General features: G+C 40.8%; 1 protein-coding gene across 2 annotated transcripts; it reads right to left on the bottom strand.

Annotated features, from left to right (window-relative positions):
• Positions 1–455: 455 nt before the first annotated feature.
• On the bottom strand, positions 456–16,309 carry RBM24 (RNA binding motif protein 24). 2 transcript variants are annotated; one of them, XM_077492236.1, is made up of 4 exons: positions 15,991–16,309; positions 9,995–10,118; positions 7,966–8,020; positions 456–2,547 (listed from the first exon to the last, which is right to left on the bottom strand). In XM_077492236.1, the coding sequence occupies exons 1-4, from the start codon at positions 16,156–16,158 to the stop codon at positions 2,211–2,213; spliced, it is 684 nt and encodes a 227-aa protein (XP_077348362.1). In that variant the 5' UTR covers positions 16,159–16,309; the 3' UTR covers positions 456–2,210. The 2 variants fall into 2 exon arrangements, with proteins under 2 accessions (XP_077348362.1, XP_077348363.1); XM_077492237.1 differs by lacking the exon at positions 456–2,547 and adding an exon at positions 3,230–3,315.
• Positions 16,310–16,708: the final 399 nt, after the last annotated feature.

Below are 16,708 nucleotides of genomic sequence, written 5' to 3'. Positions count from 1 at the left end.
CATGGACTACAGTCCTAGACCTGTATAGTTACATCAAGGTGAGAACTTTGACATCTGAAGAAACAAAAAGGTTTTGTTTTATAATATATATTCCTATTTAACCCTAACCAGCCATATTAAAATTCTGCAGGTTCTCTTCTTCCCTTTCATGAAGTTTACAAATAACTTTGTCCCAATAATGCCATTAGAAAGGGGGGGGAAGGAATACAAAATAAATAAATTTTATTCTCCACTCTGTGGGATAGATTTACTAGATCCAAGAACCCCCCCCAGCTTGTTTGCTGGCACAGGATTGCAATCCAGAGTACAAATGCACTTGCAAAGTTGTCAATTTGCCTTTCATAAATGAACCAACATATTAGCTGACTTTTAAATCAGCTGTTTATCGAATAGGTTTCTAAAATAATTGTGTATGAATCTGTAAACATAGGCAAGCTAACAGTACTCAACAAAACTAAAATGCAACAAAAAGATATTTTTATTGTATTTAATACAAGTGAAATTAATAGATCTTAACTGTTATAAAGCAACATAATGAATAAATAATATGCATGGAGATTCGTGTCTACAGTTACATAACACTGGCTAGTATTCTGAATACTTTAAAAAGAAATCCAGTGACATTTAGACAAATGTCCATAAAATGCTGTCTTCCCTTGTATGAAATAGTTCAAGTATAAAAACCCATTACAGTGTAAAATATTCATGTTTAAGTCAAGAATAAAAATTGCCAAGTATTGCAGTTTTACAAGTCACTGTATAAAGCAGCACTTTTCTATTAAAGAAAAAAAAAAAAAAAAAAAAAAAAATTTTGACAATATCCTACATACAAATGAAATGTATAATATACTGCTTATAGAGGTCTTCATTGGAGGAAGAAAAAAAAAAAAAAAAAAAAAAAAAAGTCTACAAGTCATGTAAAATCCTAAAGTGTTATGGTAGGTATATTAAACAGTGCACATTCAGAATTTAAATAAATCCAAGTCAACTTTCAGTTGAATAGATTGATATTTACTACATCTAAACTTACTTAAATAATTTATACCATGAGATGAATACATAAGGTCTTTAACGCATCTAAAGTTCCCTTCTTTAGTGCGCACCATAGTAAAACTATCAAAATAAATAAATACCTTTCTTTCAATAAACATTACAAGTAAGGCACAGTACAATCCATTTGTTTTAAATGTAACCCTTTAAGAACTGCAACCGAAAAGTTGTACCCAGCTTATAAATACTTTTGTTTAAATACTTTGAACAGAAGGAAAAAAAAAAAAAAATGTATATATCTCCTACAACTCAGAAACATGGGGACCTCTTTTCTTTAAAAAAAAAAAAAAAAAAAAAAAAAAAATGCAGTTCTTAAAAAAGGTTAACACCTCTGCAAGTATCTTCCTGTTGTCGTTCACAAGCTATGAATAGGTGTAATAAATAGAAGACTGTGGTAGTAAGGGGCTGATCCCATTTCAGAATCAGAATAGCTGACACCAGCAGTTAGAGTTTCCCAAAAGCGAAACAGGATGGGGAGAGGGATTAGAATGTGACAAGCTCATCAAATACGCACAAGTGATGTGTTCTCTCCAGAACGGTCTGTTATTGATTGTCTGTACAGCTGTTGCACCCGTTCATTCCACATCACTTGTTCCATAGTTCCACTTATATAGAGGAAAGATGAGAAAATAGCTTTGGTGCCTATCCATCGTCATGTGACCAGTTGGCCATGTGCCTCCAACGCATCGATGCTAACTGCACATTTCTCACCTACACAATTCAGTTGGTCAGTGTGAGAGTTGTGCATTTTGTGCTTTGAACACTTTGTTTTGTACAGGCTACATATTGCTGATTGATATTTCCCTGGTTCAAACATTTGTAAAAGGAGGAAAAATATATATAGATATATTTTTTTTTTCTCAGATTAATAAAAGGCAGTTTTTTCCTGATGTAAAAATATATTCTGTATAGTTTATAAATTCTGACATCTTTTCAGGAAAACAAAACCACAGGAGTTCCTTAATGCCTGAAAACACACCTCCTAAATGTAAGCTGGATGCATACTACATACAGAAGCTGGAATACTGTTATTTCTCTCCAAAAGAAGTTCCTTTCTCCTTAAAGCCATAGAGCCAAAAGTTTGATATGGTCTCATCTATAGAAACTGGAAGGCTGAAAACAGAAAAAAAAAAAAGTTGAGAACTTCAAAAGACTAAGTGCTACTGCATTCGGTCAGCTTGCAGCTGCTGGGGCTGGTATTGGCCAAAGGCGGCAGCAGCTGCTGCAGCAGTTCCTGGAGCTGCAGCAGTAAGTGGCTGCTGAACTGCATAGCCATAGCCTGCGGTGGTCATGTATCCTGTGGCAGCTGGAGAAGCCGCGTAGGGGTATTGATCGTAGGCAGCAGCAGCGGCGGCGGCGGCAGCAGAATACTGGGCATAGGCAGCTCCTGTGTAGTCAATGTATGGACTTGTAGATGTGGCAGCTGTAGGTTGAACATGTGGAATTACCACTCCTGGTTGCATAAAAGCATGAGGGTACACGTAATGTGCAGGAATCCTGAGGGACCAAAGAGACAAAAAAAGACACTTTAGTAAAACCAAAATGCAAGGGTTAAATAAAATTAAATAGTGCTCCGTGTGTTCATCAATTAACCCAAAATCTAATTTAGTTGTTATTATGTGCATAGGGTTGCCACAATAGAAAGATTTACAATTTCTACAACTGGAAACGGAAGGAAAATACTCACTTTCAGGGTCTTAAAAAAAAAAAAAAACTGCATCTGGGGTTTCTTTATATAAAACCAATTGAGAATTTAGAGGTTTAAACAAAAATTAGACCATCTGCGCCTCTAAATAAATATTTTGGGATAGTCAACTAGTAGATCTGTCCAAAAAGTGAAAAAAAATTTTGAGTGTTGTCAAGGTTTCTTTATATCTAGCTATTTATCGTGGCAACCCTACCAGAGGTACTCTGCAGACTCAGCACACATTAATCTCTGCAACCTTAGTCACCCTTAAATGAAAAACTAAAAAAAAAAAAAAAAATTGCAGGCGAAAAAAAATAAACTTAAGTGGTGGAAGACACAGCAGAGTCACACATTCAAAACGGTGCAGAAAACATTTACAATGCTGTAGTGTTGAAGCTTTTTAGATGCTATGCCACACTCCATAGCATAAGGTTTCAAATATATGTGTGCATCACACTGTTACAAAGATGTAAAGGTCGAATTAAATACCCGTCAACTAAACATCCAGTTTCGATTCAGCTGGTCTACTTCTCAGACAAATAAGTAATAGGAGTATTTGTGAGGGTAACTATAGAAACCTAGGGTTAGACAAAAACACCTATGTAGTTTAATGCATAGAACATAAAATATTTACTGGCTTAAATATATGCAGTCGAGTCGGAGAAAAATAAAATAAACCCAACCCCACACAACCTTTCCACGGGGAGTCATGGTGGAATTTCATTGTGCATTACACAAATGTAGGGCGATTTCTCGGTTCTCAAAACAGTCACTAAACATCATTCCTTTAAAATAGAGAAGGTGCATAATCAGATTGTTGAAGTTTCCATTTGGCATTCTACCCTTGTAAACCATGTCTGGGAGACTGGAACATTAGGTTACATCAGGGTTAGAGAAATCCCAAAAGCAAGGTAAACAAAATGTACACAAAGTATAGCTTTTGTCTTTACTGATGTTTTAAATTAACTAACATTTTCTCTCCCCTTCTAAAAAGGGCCTATATGCTCCAATTCCCCATCAGTTTATCCATCCTGGGCCAATTTAGTAAAAAAAAAAAAAAAAAAAAAAAACCTATATATAAAAATAAATAAATGATAAAAATAACCCCCCGTGCCCAGCTGAATCTTTTCTACTACCTTAAACTGAAATTACTGCTCGATTTAAGATTTTTCACTAACCATCCTTTGGCCAGTTTGAGGACCTTAAAACTTTAGGCCACTTTTTTTAAGGTTCAATTAGGTATTGCTGGGCCAGCCAGTGTGTTCAACTCTCCCTGCCCAAGATCTGAATTGCCTTGGCTTTTGTAGGGCATTGGGTGCATAGAATACCACCAAGTATCAATCAAGGTGCATGCAAGTAAAACAAACAATTGCACATATTTGTATTCTGACTGGTTCGAGTAGTGTATGGCCCTGCCCCACTGCTCCATTTCACAAGTTGATTGTTCAATCAGAAGAAGCTCAAGGCAGAGGCAGGCACATTTTGGATGTTCTGATCCTCCACCTATCCAAATACAACAGCCTGGCAGAGAGAATTCATCCATCTGTGCTGTTTAAGTGGATGGGGGTATTAGTCATTTTCCACAGGCTTCTACGAAGCTTAGCCACACCCCCCCCCCCCAAATTAATAATTATTCTGCATTGCCAGCTTTCGGTCTATATACATATGTGCCACAATCTTGATTTAAAGTGGCTGTAAACCTCAGACATGAAATATGAAGAAAGCATATCTCTATAGTGTGCAATTGTCTCAATTAAGAGCACCAAGTGTCATATTTGTCTGCTGTTATCTGCATGAATCACCAACAAGTTTTCCTAGCACCAAGAGGAAAATAAATATATCTATATCTCGACAGGGTGATTTCCAGCAGATTGGGAGAGGGAGGAGAGAGACTCTCCGATAAGCTTTATAAAATTTAGCACTTTGAACAGATGTAGAGAACAGGAGACTGCAGACAGGTACAATATATAGGAGGATTTCATCTGCATCACCTGATTATAGGGGTTTACAGCTACTTTAAAGTCAACAAGGCTCTTAAACTGATAAAAAGGCAAAACCTTTAAACATGTTTTACTTGCCTGCGCAGGGGTTTTTTGCACAGAGCAGCCCTGATCCTTCTCTTCTGGGGTCCCCTGCCCCCAAGCCATGGCTCTGCCCACCCCATTGGCTGTGATTGACAGAAGAGGGAGCCAATGGCTCCCCCTGCTGTCTTAGCCAATGAGGAGGGAGAGTCCAGGAGCTGCTGTTCACATCGATGGATCGAGAGGGAGCTCAAGTATTAGGGGGCCTGCTGCACACACGGTTTTTTTAACGCCATGCATAGGATGTATGAAGAAAAAAAAACAACACAAACCCCCCCCCCCCCCCTTCATCCTTTCGAACCACTTAAAAAAATAAAATAATAAATAAAAAAATTTGTGCGTGCAGCCTGCTCATAGAGAGATAGAAAGTCTGTTCTATAAAGGGACCATGTTTGCGGCAAATTAAGGCCATCATATTTCTGTGGCAGGCATTTTCAGTCAGGAAGCCAATTCAAATTGATGACAAAGTCTTGTCCACAGGTAATCAGGACTGATATGCGCCCCTGGATGCCAACTGTAGTGTTCCAGACCACTATATGCACAAACATCCCCCCCCCCCCCCCCTTTCATAATTGCTACATAGCATTCTAGTTCTTAGTGGTGTAAGTCTACATACAAATGCATACTTAGGAATTGTTTAATGCAAAGCTATTAACTTTAGTGCTGAACAATGGGGAGGTATATAGCATTCTTTAGGGGGGGGAAGAAGGGGGGGGGGGGGGCGGGGGAAGGCACAGCAATGAGAGTAATTATTCTCAGATAGGCAAAACATTTGGAAGCAGGTAGGGGATATTTGAATGGATTTACTGCTTCATGTGGGGCTTCTGATGAACATTACTGAGGTCAGTCAATAGATTTACTGTAGTGTTTGCTCAGGGATGTGCAGTCATCTGAAAACCCATGTAGCATATAATCTCAAGCACATTTGTATGGTAAACCAAAAACTTAACAGTTGCTAAGCATTAGAATTAAAAAGTATGGGCATGGTTCTCAGTTGGGCTAAAAACAAGGAGCAAAAGGATTTGTTTTTTCATATATAAAAAGCAAAATAGCAATTTTTATTGAAATTCCCATACAAATAACAGAAAAATTAAAAAAGGCAGCTGGTTCTGGTATATCTTTTTATATAAAAAGCTTACATGGGAATTCTATGTATATAAAAACACTAAGATTGCCCTGAGTGAACTGTGTAAATCCTGCAAAGAAGCACTTGTCACCAGGAAACAAACCACTTGGTATTGAAAACCATGAGACGTCATTGCCTTGCCAGAATTATAAACTATATACTTTGTGATCCTTAAAATACACTTTGCCCAACTCCTGCTCCACTTTGATTGACAGGGTAAGCTGCATTTGAGCTATTTTTGAACTGCCATATGAGAAGGGGCCGAGTGTAAAATGTCTTTATATGGCCAAAGGAAAGACTAAGTGGTCATGGAAGTCAGGCACGTAACCTAGATAAGATTAGTGTTCAGAATAAAGAAAAAAAAATAAAATATGTATTTGATTTGTCACTTATACCAATCATAGCAATAGACTATGGTGGTATTACAAGTCAAGCCAGAGCTCATTCAGAATAGAGCACTGGTCCTGTCTGCTGATCATACAATAGGTTATTAAAAACAAAAGCAACTTCTATGTGCACTAGGAGGAAGTTAGTAAAACAGACCAAAAAAAGAAAAAAGAAATCTCAGCCAAACTCACAATATTGAAACCACTGATAACATACTGTTATGCATACTTGTATAAAAAAAAAAAAAATAAATAAAAAAAAACAAAAAAAAAAAAAAAACACAATTTATGAAGCACACTGGCCAGAAACCGTTCAAATCCTGTATGGGCAGACTAAATGTACAAAGTTGTTCAAAAACCGATCAACTTGGTACAACCAGCCTGCTGGATTTTACATGCAATTATCTCTAGCGGCTGGTATGGCCATTAGCAATCACTCAGTTCCACTGCAGAGAGAATACAATGGCTCAGCAGGAGGTATTACCCTGTCAGCATTGGAGAAGAGCGAGTGAATTCTTTCCTGCAACCCATGGTTGCAGGAAAGAAATTTGCTCTATGGCCTGCATTATTTCCTCAAAAGATCTGCTAGAATGTTGATACACCAATACGGAAATTGTTGGCTCACAAGAAAAACTAAAAATTAGAAAGCCCAATGAACACATGGGTTAATAAAAGAACCAAACAAAAATAAAAAAAGTGTTGCATGCAAGCTGAAAAGTTCAAAAGTAAAATGTCACACCAAGAAATTTATCAAATCACTACAATATGGTTAAAAATAAAAAATAAAAAAAAGTCACAAGCTGCAACTTTGAAGCAGGAGCCAAAAAGGGCCCTTGGCTACTCATAGCAAAACCAACACTCCTCAACACCACAAGTCAAGGCTCCCTCCCAACCCCCAAAAAACACAATATTCACTAGGGCTGGAAGGAAAAAATAAAATAAATAAAAAGGACACACAGTTTAGCTGTGAAAACCACTTCATTGCCATCATTAAAAAGGCACACAACTAGGAGCTATAAAAATGTACACTTTAAAAGAAAACCAACCAACCAACATACATGCATCTTTAATCACCATTTAGCTTGTTTTCTGAGTCTACTGGTAACACAGTTTAATTCCAAATAGAACTATTCCATTTCTTATCATCAAATTCTTGTCATCAGTTATCTTAACTGTAAACGACCCCTGTCAGATTAGAAAGAAATAGATAACATTGAGTGACACTCGAAATGACTGGTGTGCACAAGGGTCCAGTAGGTGTCCTTATACAGGAAAGACCCCTTGACTTCTTCAGAATTGGCTGGGAACTACTAATGAGTTTACCCACAGAGGGCATTATATACTGAGAAAAAATAATAAAAAAAATGATTGGTTACATTGCAGAAAAGTTAGCAGTAAGCGGTTGAGTAAAAAAGTACAGCAATGTTGCAGCACATGTTCTGGCACTCTGCATATGGCACTGGCAATTTTATTTTTTATCATACTGACGAGAGGGGCAGAGCCAGCATATTACCTACAAAGCCAATTTACATCTTAGGACAAACGTCATAGGCAGTGTCATCTTGTGTTTCTCTCTCCCCCCCCCATGCTCAAGTATTTAGTGGCAATAAAAAACCCCACACGCTAATGACTTACCCAAAAGGCCTCTGAATAAGTGCTGGGTGAATCTGCTGAACCCCAAATGCAAAACCTAGAGAAACACATGACAGTTATTATATGTCAGTTATTATATGTACAATATATGTAGTATAAACTACAAACTACAGTTTGTTTCTTTTAATAGTAAGATACCATCTGTTCATACAATCCCATTTTAGGGCTCTCCATTTAGGGTAAATCTCTTAAAGCGGTTCTGCACCTTAAAAAAATGATTAAAAGCCAGCAGCTACAAATATTGCAGCTGCTGACTTTTAATAAATGGACACTCACCTGTCCCAGGGTCCAGCAATGTCGGCGGCAGATGACGATCGCTTGTCTCTCTGCTGCCCCTGCCGCCATCCTCTGTCAGGAAATCGGGAAGTGAAGTGTTGCAGCTTCACTGCCCGGTTCCCTACTGCGCATGCGCGAGTCGCGCTGCGTGTCTCTGCTGGTCCCCGCTGTGTCCTGGGAACTGTGTTTCCCAGAACACAACACGGCCCCCCCCCTCCCCATCTGCGGCGGTCTGTCCCGGAAGTGGGTGCAGATACCTGGATTATCCAGGTAACTGCACCCCTCTCTGCCGATTGTAGCACCGGGGGGGGGGGGGGGGGGGAGGGATCAGATGAGCGGAACTTCCCCTTTAGAGTGGAGAACCGCTTTAACTTAGCAAATACTCTGTAGTAAGAAGGCTTCCATGACTAGTTTATAAAACTTACACCCATCAGTCATATCTTTATGACCACTGACAGGTAAAGTGAACAGTGATCATCTTGTTACAATATTAACATGTTGTTTCTAAAGTTGGTGTTGAAAGGAGAACAAAAAAATAAATATTTTGGGCAAGTGCAAGGATCTAAGCAAATGACAAGGGCCAAGGTACTGGCCAAAAGTGGTACAAGGAAAGATAACAGGCAGACTGGCAACAGGTTCATGGATGGCAAAAACGTATTGATTAAAGCTGGGAGCAAAGGCTGGCCTGTTTAGTCCATGCCAATAGAAGAGCTACTGTAGCTCAATTTGCTGAAAAAGTTAATTCTGGTTCTGATAGACGGATGTCAGAATATACAGTGCATCGCAGTTTTTGGTGTACGGGGTTGCATAGCCAATAAGGCTGCCCATGTCAACTCGTGCCCACAGCCAAAAGTGCCTACAACGGGCATGCGAGCATCAGAACTGAACCATGGAGCCATGGATAGAGGCCTAGTCTGATGAACCATTTTCTTTTATATGTGGATGGCCTGGTGTGCGCACTGCTTACCCAGGGGAAGATATGGAACCAGGATGAACTATGGGAAGAAGGCAAGCCAGAAGAAGCAGCGTGAGGCTTTGGGCAATGTTCTTGGGTCCTGCCATTCATGAGTATATTTTGACAAGTACCACCTACCTAAACTCGATTGCTGACCAAGTACAATCCATCATGGAAACTATATTCTGATGGGTCTTTTAGTAGGAGAACATTCCCTGCCAAACTGCAAAAATGGTTTGAGGAACACAGCGAGTTTGACGTGTTGACCTGGCCTGCAGATTTCAATCCATCAAGCATTTGTGGGATGTGCTGGAAAAAGTCCAAGCCACAGGAGGTCCCACCTTGTAGTTTAAGACTTGAGGATCTACAGACAACTTTGTGCCAGATATCACAGCATACTTTCAGAGGTCTAGCGGAGTCCATGCCGCAACAGGTCAATGCCATTTTGGCAGCAAAAATAGGTGATCAATGCAATATTAGGTGGGTTTCCAAAGTTATAGCTGATCAGTATATATCCAATCAGATAAGCCCTAACACCATTAGTGGACAAATTAAAATGGAATTCAGGAGCGATTTTGTCCAATCCAGCAGCCAACTCCATTGACAAGAAAATCCTCAAGTTAGGTGCCAGCTGTAGTTTCTGGGAAGCATTGGCTGCCTGGCTCCTGGTATTTGTCGAGCCCTGCTTTACACCACACAGTAGTAGCCAGAACTAAAAACATTACACAATCACTGGTAACCCGTGTGGCCAGTTTTATAGTGTACAGAAAATCCCCATACCTGGCTGCATTATGCGGGGCTTGGCTCCCAGGTATGCAAGGTTCACATTAGCTTTCCTCCCATCAATTATTGGATTTGGATCTTTACATGCCCTTTCTGCAGCAGCTCTGTCAGCCATTGTAACCTAGAACATAAAATTCTGCATTACAACACAAGAAAAAACAAAAACAAAACAAACACACCATCTAAAAATGGTAGATTATTCCACAGCCATATAAAAAGCTAGTAATTAGCATTTCCAAGAATTTGTTATAATAAACTGCTTATATTATCTTAAGCCTTATGGAGCTTGAATGCTTATTATGGATGTAACTCAAAGAATGACTTTGCCAAAAATTAGTCATACAAGGAAAACGACCTTTCAAGTACACTTGCAGTTTCACTTTAGCAGACGCTTTTCACATGTGTTATCTACAGGCTTTTTATCAAGAGAAAGCAGAAACATGGCAACCATATGACTTGTATAAACAGCACAGGCTTGCATATTCATTATAAGGCTCTGGGTGGGATTGAAGTTGGCGCAGCATTTTTTAGCTTTTTAAAAATAGAGAAACCTCCAAAATAACTCAAGTTTTAGGGAACCCCTGCTAATAATTACTATATCTACAGTCGACTGTACATTAGCACCAACAGGCTGATGTACAAGATTAATTGGAAAAATTAATGTGGAAGACATCCTGAGCTGCTCTGACAAGCTTACAGCAATATAAAAAATAGGCAGAAAAGAAAAACTGAGAAAATGTACCATGCTCCCTCAAATTGGTGAAGAGGGGCTCCCTTATGATCGCCATGCACAACGATCGTACAATAATCAAATCTGGAGCAGCTGCTCATGGCATCCAATCAGCTTCTCTCTTCAGCTTGCTTAGAGTCCCGCTTCAAACATGCGATGTGGGAACTAGCATGATTCCTGTGCGGGTTCCCGCATCACATGTCACTGTCAAATGGTACAGGAATCAGATCGCATCGGTGTTAACACCCTTGCAATCAGATTCCAGTGAGGACCAAAAAAATGGGCCCTGCACCCTTTTGGTGCGAATGCGTTTTGTATGGTTGAATTTGCTTTTCACAGACATCGCAAGTGATCTGCACAACAATGCGGTGCGAATCACATGCAATGTCTGTTCACACCAGTGTGAATCAAGCCTTAAAGTGATAAAATAAAAAAAAAAAGACAACGAACATTTTACAAATAACAAAACATGTTTTACTTGCCTGCTCTGTGCAAGGGCGAGTCCTGCTATCTGTGTCAATGGACGCAGCAGAAGGACTTGTGAGCACTCGCATGGGTGCCCCCCATAGAAAGCGGCTCTCTGTGGGGGCACCCTCTGGGATGCTCCGGGCTCCTCTTCATTGGGTACTCCCACAGAGAGCCACTCTTCATAGGGGAACCTGTGTGAGCACGCTCATGAGCAGGCTGCTGCGTTCATTGTCAGACAGCAGGCCCTGCCCTGTGTCATTGGATTTGATTGACGGCATCGCTATCTATCCAATGAGGACAGACACTGGCTGGAGTCACTGGGCTTGTGCATAACGCTGGAACGGATGGGCTCAGGTAAGAAAATGGGGGGTACTCTGGGGGAAGCTGCAGCTCAGAAGATTTTTCACCTTAATGCATCAAGATGAAAAACCTGGAGACTTTACAACCCTTTTAAGCTTTGAAAAAAAAAAAAATAAAAAAAAAAAAATAAAAAGAAGAAAAAAAAAATAAAAAAGAAAGAAAAGCCATTTGGTTACTACGCACAGCTGCTCTAGTTGATAAATTTCCCTTACTATGTTCGATTTCTCCGAAATTTAGATAGGTGTGAGAGTTGAGCATAGGAAAGTAGATCGATATGATCGTTAAGTGCATGGTTCAACATAGGATCCTTTACTTTATAAGATTTAAAATCAGATTTTATAAAATGGCACACCAAAGAGGTTTAGAAGCTGGCAAACATTTAATGGCATCTCAGGACAATGGAAACACTACCATGCTACAGAGCATTCAGCAATTCGAAAATGATTCTGGTGTCAGTCATGACTGACTCAACTATTAGGAAACAGAGGATAGTACCTGCTTATAGGGAGATTATTAAACCATGGTTGGAGCTGAAGCCTCCTTCCAATGCTGGAGGGCATAGGCTGGATGTAGGGAGGGTTTTCTGCAGGTGTTTCTCTGCCATTGTTGGCTGCGTTGCCTGGGCTGTAGGTGGGAACTTTAAGTCTGGGCTACTTTCCATATCCACAATTAGTTTGTTTGGCCTGGGGCGGTTCACAAGACTCTTCCACCTGCTTTAACCGCTCTGCAGCCCTACCTGATTTGACAAAGATCTGAAAGCCATCACATGACCCTGGTGTCCATGCAACTACAGGGACAGCAGCAGATAGTCAGTAAACTGCAAGATTTAACCCTCGCAGCCAGACTTCATAGCTCTTCCGGAATTCCACAGGAGACAGAATCCATTATTATTGCAGGTACTCAAGTTCCAAGTTTGACGCAATCAACACATTTACCGCTGAACAGTAGGGAATGATCTGCTGAGCAAGCCACCGGACACACGGGCAATGTTTTTACAAAGCTTAAATGCTGCTACAAATCACCAATGCCTGCGATTTATTCGCTAGACACTCACAATTTACTACAGCTGTGGGATGCAAATTGCTCTCCTTGCAGCAAATCATAGCCAAGCATAGAGATTACAACAATTCATAGAAAATCCATTTTTCTTCTAGAGCTTTTGCTACGGAGCCAAAATGCTGATGCATCTCGATTGCTGAGCAACCAATGGTTTACAATGTTTTCATTACCATAGAAAATTCGTTTCTAATGGGACAATTCACTAACAAAAACAGGAAGGTAGTTGCTGCAAAACAAAACAAAACAAAAAAAAAAAAAAAAACACAGGCGAAGGCTTGGCCATACATTATACAATTTTCCTTTACTAAAAGCCATATAATATAGCTTTTGAACTAACAGGCCTTTGCACTACATAGTTAAAGGAAATTGTACAGCCAGTGCAAGGTGACCATACACTTTACAATCTGATTGCACAATCCCTATAAGATCCACCATCAACTATGTAGTATAAGGGCCTGTGACTGAATGGGCTGTTTAGGTCTGTCCCAATACTAAATTTTTGGTAAATCTAATCTGACTGTAGAGTGCCCAGTTGGGCAAATTTTTGTACCCTCACCATGCTGCTAAAAATTGCCATTGATGCTGATGCATGTAATCTGAGTGGTTTATGTTAATACCAGGAGGTCAGTGGATACCAACTAACAATATTGACCCCCCCCCCCCCAATCATCCCTTTTCAATTGGGATTTTCCAATTCTCATATATAAAACCCTCAAACTCTGAAACCAAAAAAAAAAAAAAAAAAAATGCGATTGGATAACAGTTAGTGATTGCTGTACATTATAAGTACGCAATGAACTGCTCCTACACTCAGTTGTTCACAGGGATCAGCTATTGACTGCAGCAGTATATTTGCCCTGTGTGGGCCCAAATGAGAAATGACACCAGGAGCTAGGCAATTCAACAGTTGCCAATAGCGCAACACCGATCGCCAAGAACGCAAGTTTATTCCTGCAAATTAAAAATGAACTGATCACCAGAAATGCATGTTTAATTCTGAACCTGGGAATCCCTATCAATAAAAAAACAATCACCAGGAAGACATGTTTAGGATTCCTAGTATTAAACATACCTTCCTGGTGATCAGTTTTCTATTATTGATTGGGGTACCCAGTATCAGGATTAAACATACCTTCCTGGTGATCAGTTTTCTATTATTGCTTTTTAATTCCCAGGATTACACCTGCGTTCTTGCTGATCAGTTTTAGGACTGATTTGTATTCTGGGGCTTAAAGATTATAGTGATCAATTTTAATTATTGATTGGGATTCTTAGGATTACATTTATATTAATGCATATGTTAAGGATTGGGATTCCCAGGATCAATCAAGAATATAAAACTGATCACCAGCACAGCAGGTTTAATCCTGGGAATGAAAATCAATACTATAACCAGGAACGGAACATTTTATTCTGAATATATCAATAAAATGGATAAAAAATAAATAAAATAAGTTTAGCCTGAGAAAACCAAATCCGTACGACAAAACTGATCACCAGGAAAATGTTTATGCCTGGCCCTGGAAATCCCAATCAAGAACATAACCTGGGAAAATAGGTTTGATCCTGGGAATATCAATATAAAATTGATCACCAAAAATATAGGGTTTGATCCTGAGAATCCCAATATAATCAGGAATACAGGTTTGATCCTGAAAACCCAGACCAACAGTATAAAATTGATCGGTGGGAAGATAGGTTTATTCCTAAGCCCTGGGAAACTCCATGACAACCAGGAATATAGGCTTGATCCTGAGAAATCCAATCAATAGCATAAAATTGATCAGCAGGAGGGTATGTGTATAGCCCTGGGTACTGCAATTTATAACATAACCAGGAATATAGGGCTGATTACAGAAACCTCAATCGTTTGATCACTGGGAAGGTTGGATTATTCCTGGCCCTGGGAATCCCAATCGATGACATAACCAGGAATACAAGAATATAGGTTTGATCCTGGAAACTCCAACCAATAGTATACAACTGATCACTAGGAAGGTATGTGTATTTCCTGCACTGGGAAGCTCAATCAAAACCTAACCAGGAATATAGGTTTGATTCTGGAAATTACAATCAATAGTATAATTGATCCAGGAAAGGTGCGTTTTTTTCCTGGCCCTGGAAACCCCAATCAATGGTATACGATTGATCAATGGGGGGGGGGGGGGGGGAGGGGGGTAGGTATGTATTCCAGGCCATGGGAATCCCAATCTATAACAACCAGGAATATAGGCTTGATCCTCAGAATCACGATCAATGATATACAATTGATCATTGGGGGAGGTGTGTATGCCTGGCCATGGAAATCCAAATCAATAGCATAAAATTGATCATTGGGGAGGCAAGTGTATTCCTGGCCATGGGAATCCCAAGGTATAACATAACCAGGAATATAGCTTTGATCCTGGGAATGACAATTAATAGTATAAAATTTTTCACCAGGACGGTATGGCCCTGGGAATCCCAATCAATAGTATACAATCGGTCATTGTGGGAGGGGCGTGTGTATTCCTGGCCATGGGAATCCCAATCTATAACATAACAAGGAATATAGGTTTGATCCTGAGAATCCCAACCAATAGACAATTGATTATTGGGGGAGGTGTGTATTCCTGGCCATTGGAATACAAATTGTTAATTGGGGGAGGTATGTGTATTTGTGGCCATGGCAATCTCAATCTAGAACATAACCAGGAATATAGGTTTGATCCTGGGAATGGCAATCAATAGTATACAATTGAACACCAGGAAGGTATGGCCCTGGGAATCCCAATCAATAATATACAATTGATCATGGGGACGGGGAGGAGGTATGTCTATTCCTGGCCATGGGAATCCCAAATCAATAACAGCCAGGAATATAGGTTTGATCCTGAGAATTCCAATCAATAGTAGACAATTGATCATTGGGGAGTTATGTATTCCTGGCAATGGGAATCCAAATCAATAGTATACAATTGATCATTGGAGAGGCATGTATATCCCTGGCCATGGGAATCCCAATCTAACATAACCAGGAATATAGGTCCTGGGAATTGCAATCAACAGTATAAAATTGATCACCAGGAAAGTATGGCCCTGGGAATCCCAATCAATAGTAAACAATTGATCATTGGGGAATGTATGTATTCCTGGCAATTGGAATGCCAATCAATAGTAAACAATTGATCATTGGGGTATGTATTCCTGGCCCTGGGAATGCCAATCAATAACCAGGAATACAGGTTTGATCCTGACACTCCCAATCAATAACATAAAATCGATGATGAGGAAGGTAGGTCCCTCCGTCTATTACACTGGCCGATAGAAGGATGAGGTGCCATGCCTGTGTGCCCAGCCGGTGTCAGGTGCCCCCCGGGGTGGGTAGAGAACTTACAAAGCCATATCCCCGGGATTTGCCGGTCTGCCGGTCGGTGATGACCACCGCCTCCTCGATGTCCCCGAACACCTCGAAGTACTTCCTGAGGCTGGAGTCGGTGGTGTGGTAGGGAAGCCCCCCTACGAATATCTTGGTGTAGGTGGTGTCCTTCTGGGTGGTGTGCATCTTCGGGGCTCGGCTCCCTCCTCTGTGGGCTCAGGAGACGCTCACACTCATACACCGGCGGGAGGACGAGGAGGAGCGGGGCGGCGCTTCCCTTTGTCAGGGCTCTATGAGGTAGTACGTACGGGCTCCGCACTCCCGGCTTACTACGAGCCTCTCACGGCCAACTAATACCAGCACACTGACTGGCCCGCTCCTTCTTCCCTGGGCATTATGAGCGGCCGGCCGGGAGGGAGGCTCCTCCCCTGAGAGGGGGCGGGCTATACATGCCCCGCCGCCGCCCATTGGCTGCCCTTGCACCTGCTGCATATTTCCCCGGGCGGGCAGCTGCTCACAACAGCTGGAGAGACGTGAGCCGGGCCCCCCTTTGTCTCCGGAGAGAGGGGGGGAGGGGGGATCTGGTTACCCGCAGAGCGTGTGTGCCCCACTGCCGCTCACCTCCCAGGGAGGCTCCATGATCATCACAGCACTGGCTATGATAGTGTGCACACGGCCCGCTAGGGGGAAGTACACAGCCACCAGCAAGACACAACTTTCTGGGTCCTCTATAGAG

The sequence above is a fragment of the Lithobates pipiens genome, unplaced genomic scaffold, assembly GCF_037356315.1.
Source record: "Lithobates pipiens isolate NorthernLeopardFrog02 unplaced genomic scaffold, aLitPip1_a1.2 Scaffold_19, whole genome shotgun sequence".
Taxonomy (NCBI): Eukaryota; Metazoa; Chordata; class Amphibia; order Anura; family Ranidae; genus Lithobates; species Lithobates pipiens.
The sequence above is the reverse complement of the archived record's forward strand: the minus strand, read 5'-3'. Positions and strand labels throughout refer to the sequence as shown.